At 58.7% G+C, this 1,074-nt stretch overlaps 1 protein-coding gene across 1 annotated transcript in view; it reads right to left on the reverse strand.

Annotated features, from left to right (window-relative positions):
• The window catches only part of KAT8 (K(lysine) acetyltransferase 8), a gene marked incomplete at both ends in the record, with an annotated part of 2,837 nt that overhangs the window by 398 nt on the left and 1,365 nt on the right, over positions 1-1,074 (reverse strand). The window contains 4 exons of the mRNA XM_009703644.1: positions 189-339; positions 450-543; positions 645-785; positions 862-951. Coding sequence (XP_009701946.1) covers positions 189-339; positions 450-543; positions 645-785; positions 862-951 — 476 coding nt within the window. The remainder of the gene's footprint in view (positions 1-188; positions 340-449; positions 544-644; positions 786-861; positions 952-1,074) is intronic.

Consider the following 1,074-nt stretch of genomic DNA (forward strand, 5'->3'; position numbering starts at 1 on the left):
ATACTGGGTGGCTACTGGAGAGGTTACTGGTCTTACTGGGAGGCTCCTGTTGCTCTCCTAAGCTCCCCGAGAGCTTGCCTCAGAAATCCCTCAGCATCTCCATCAGCACCCGTGATCCCACATTCCTGGGGGTTACTGGGAGTGCGCAGCAGGGTTACTGGTCTATACTGGTCTGTACTGGTGCCTACCTGAGGTCCTTAATGGAGAGGGTTCCCCGGAAGTCCCTCAGGATCTCCAGCAGCACCCATGACCAGTAACTCCGGTAGCTCAGCTTCCCCAGATCCGACAACGGTTTTTCGGGTGACCCCACCGTGCTTTCCAACTTGGACAACTCGTAACCTACCGGGGGAGGGGGAGCCCAGGCGTCCGGGAGGGCACCCAGGCAGCCCCCCACCCCCGTTTTTAGGGACACCCCCCCATTTTTGGGAACTCCCTCCAAAAAAACTCACTAAAAGCGATGAGGAATTTCCCGTAGCCCCGGCGCTGATACGGCGGCAGGGTCAAGATACAAGCGACGTTGTTGCCGTCGGGCGATTCTTTTTCCTGGGAGGTGACACCCAAAGGGTGGCAGGTGACCCTCGGGGGGGGGGGTGACACCCAAGGGTGCCACACGGGGAGTGACATCATCCCCTCCCCAAGGGTACCTTGGAGAAGTAGCCGACGATGTGGGCGCCTTGTCGGTCCACCTCGGTTAGAAGGTAGAAAACGAAGGGTTCCACGTCGAAATAGAGGGTTTTGTGGTCGAGGAAGAGCTTGGCCAAGAGGCAGAGGTTCTGGCAGTAGATCTGGGTCACGTGACATCACGTGTCATCACATGTCATGCATCACCTCCGTGTCGCTCTCCCTCTCATCCCCCGTTACCTTGTGGTCTTTACCGTCCACCTCGTAGACAGAGATGTTGCTCTTGCGATAAATCTCCCGGCCCGGCGGTTGTCGCCACTGGCACTGGCCCTGGGGACGGTTACACATGTCATGCGTGTCACACGTGTGTCCTACCTGGCCTCCAAGCGTCACATGTGTCCCCCTACCCGCTGGACCCGTACGTGTGCTCAGACCTCACGTCCTCGAGGCAGC

Source organism: Cariama cristata, unplaced genomic scaffold, assembly GCF_000690535.1.
Source record: "Cariama cristata isolate BGI_N322 unplaced genomic scaffold, ASM69053v1 scaffold34447, whole genome shotgun sequence".
Taxonomy (NCBI): domain Eukaryota; kingdom Metazoa; phylum Chordata; class Aves; order Cariamiformes; family Cariamidae; genus Cariama; species Cariama cristata.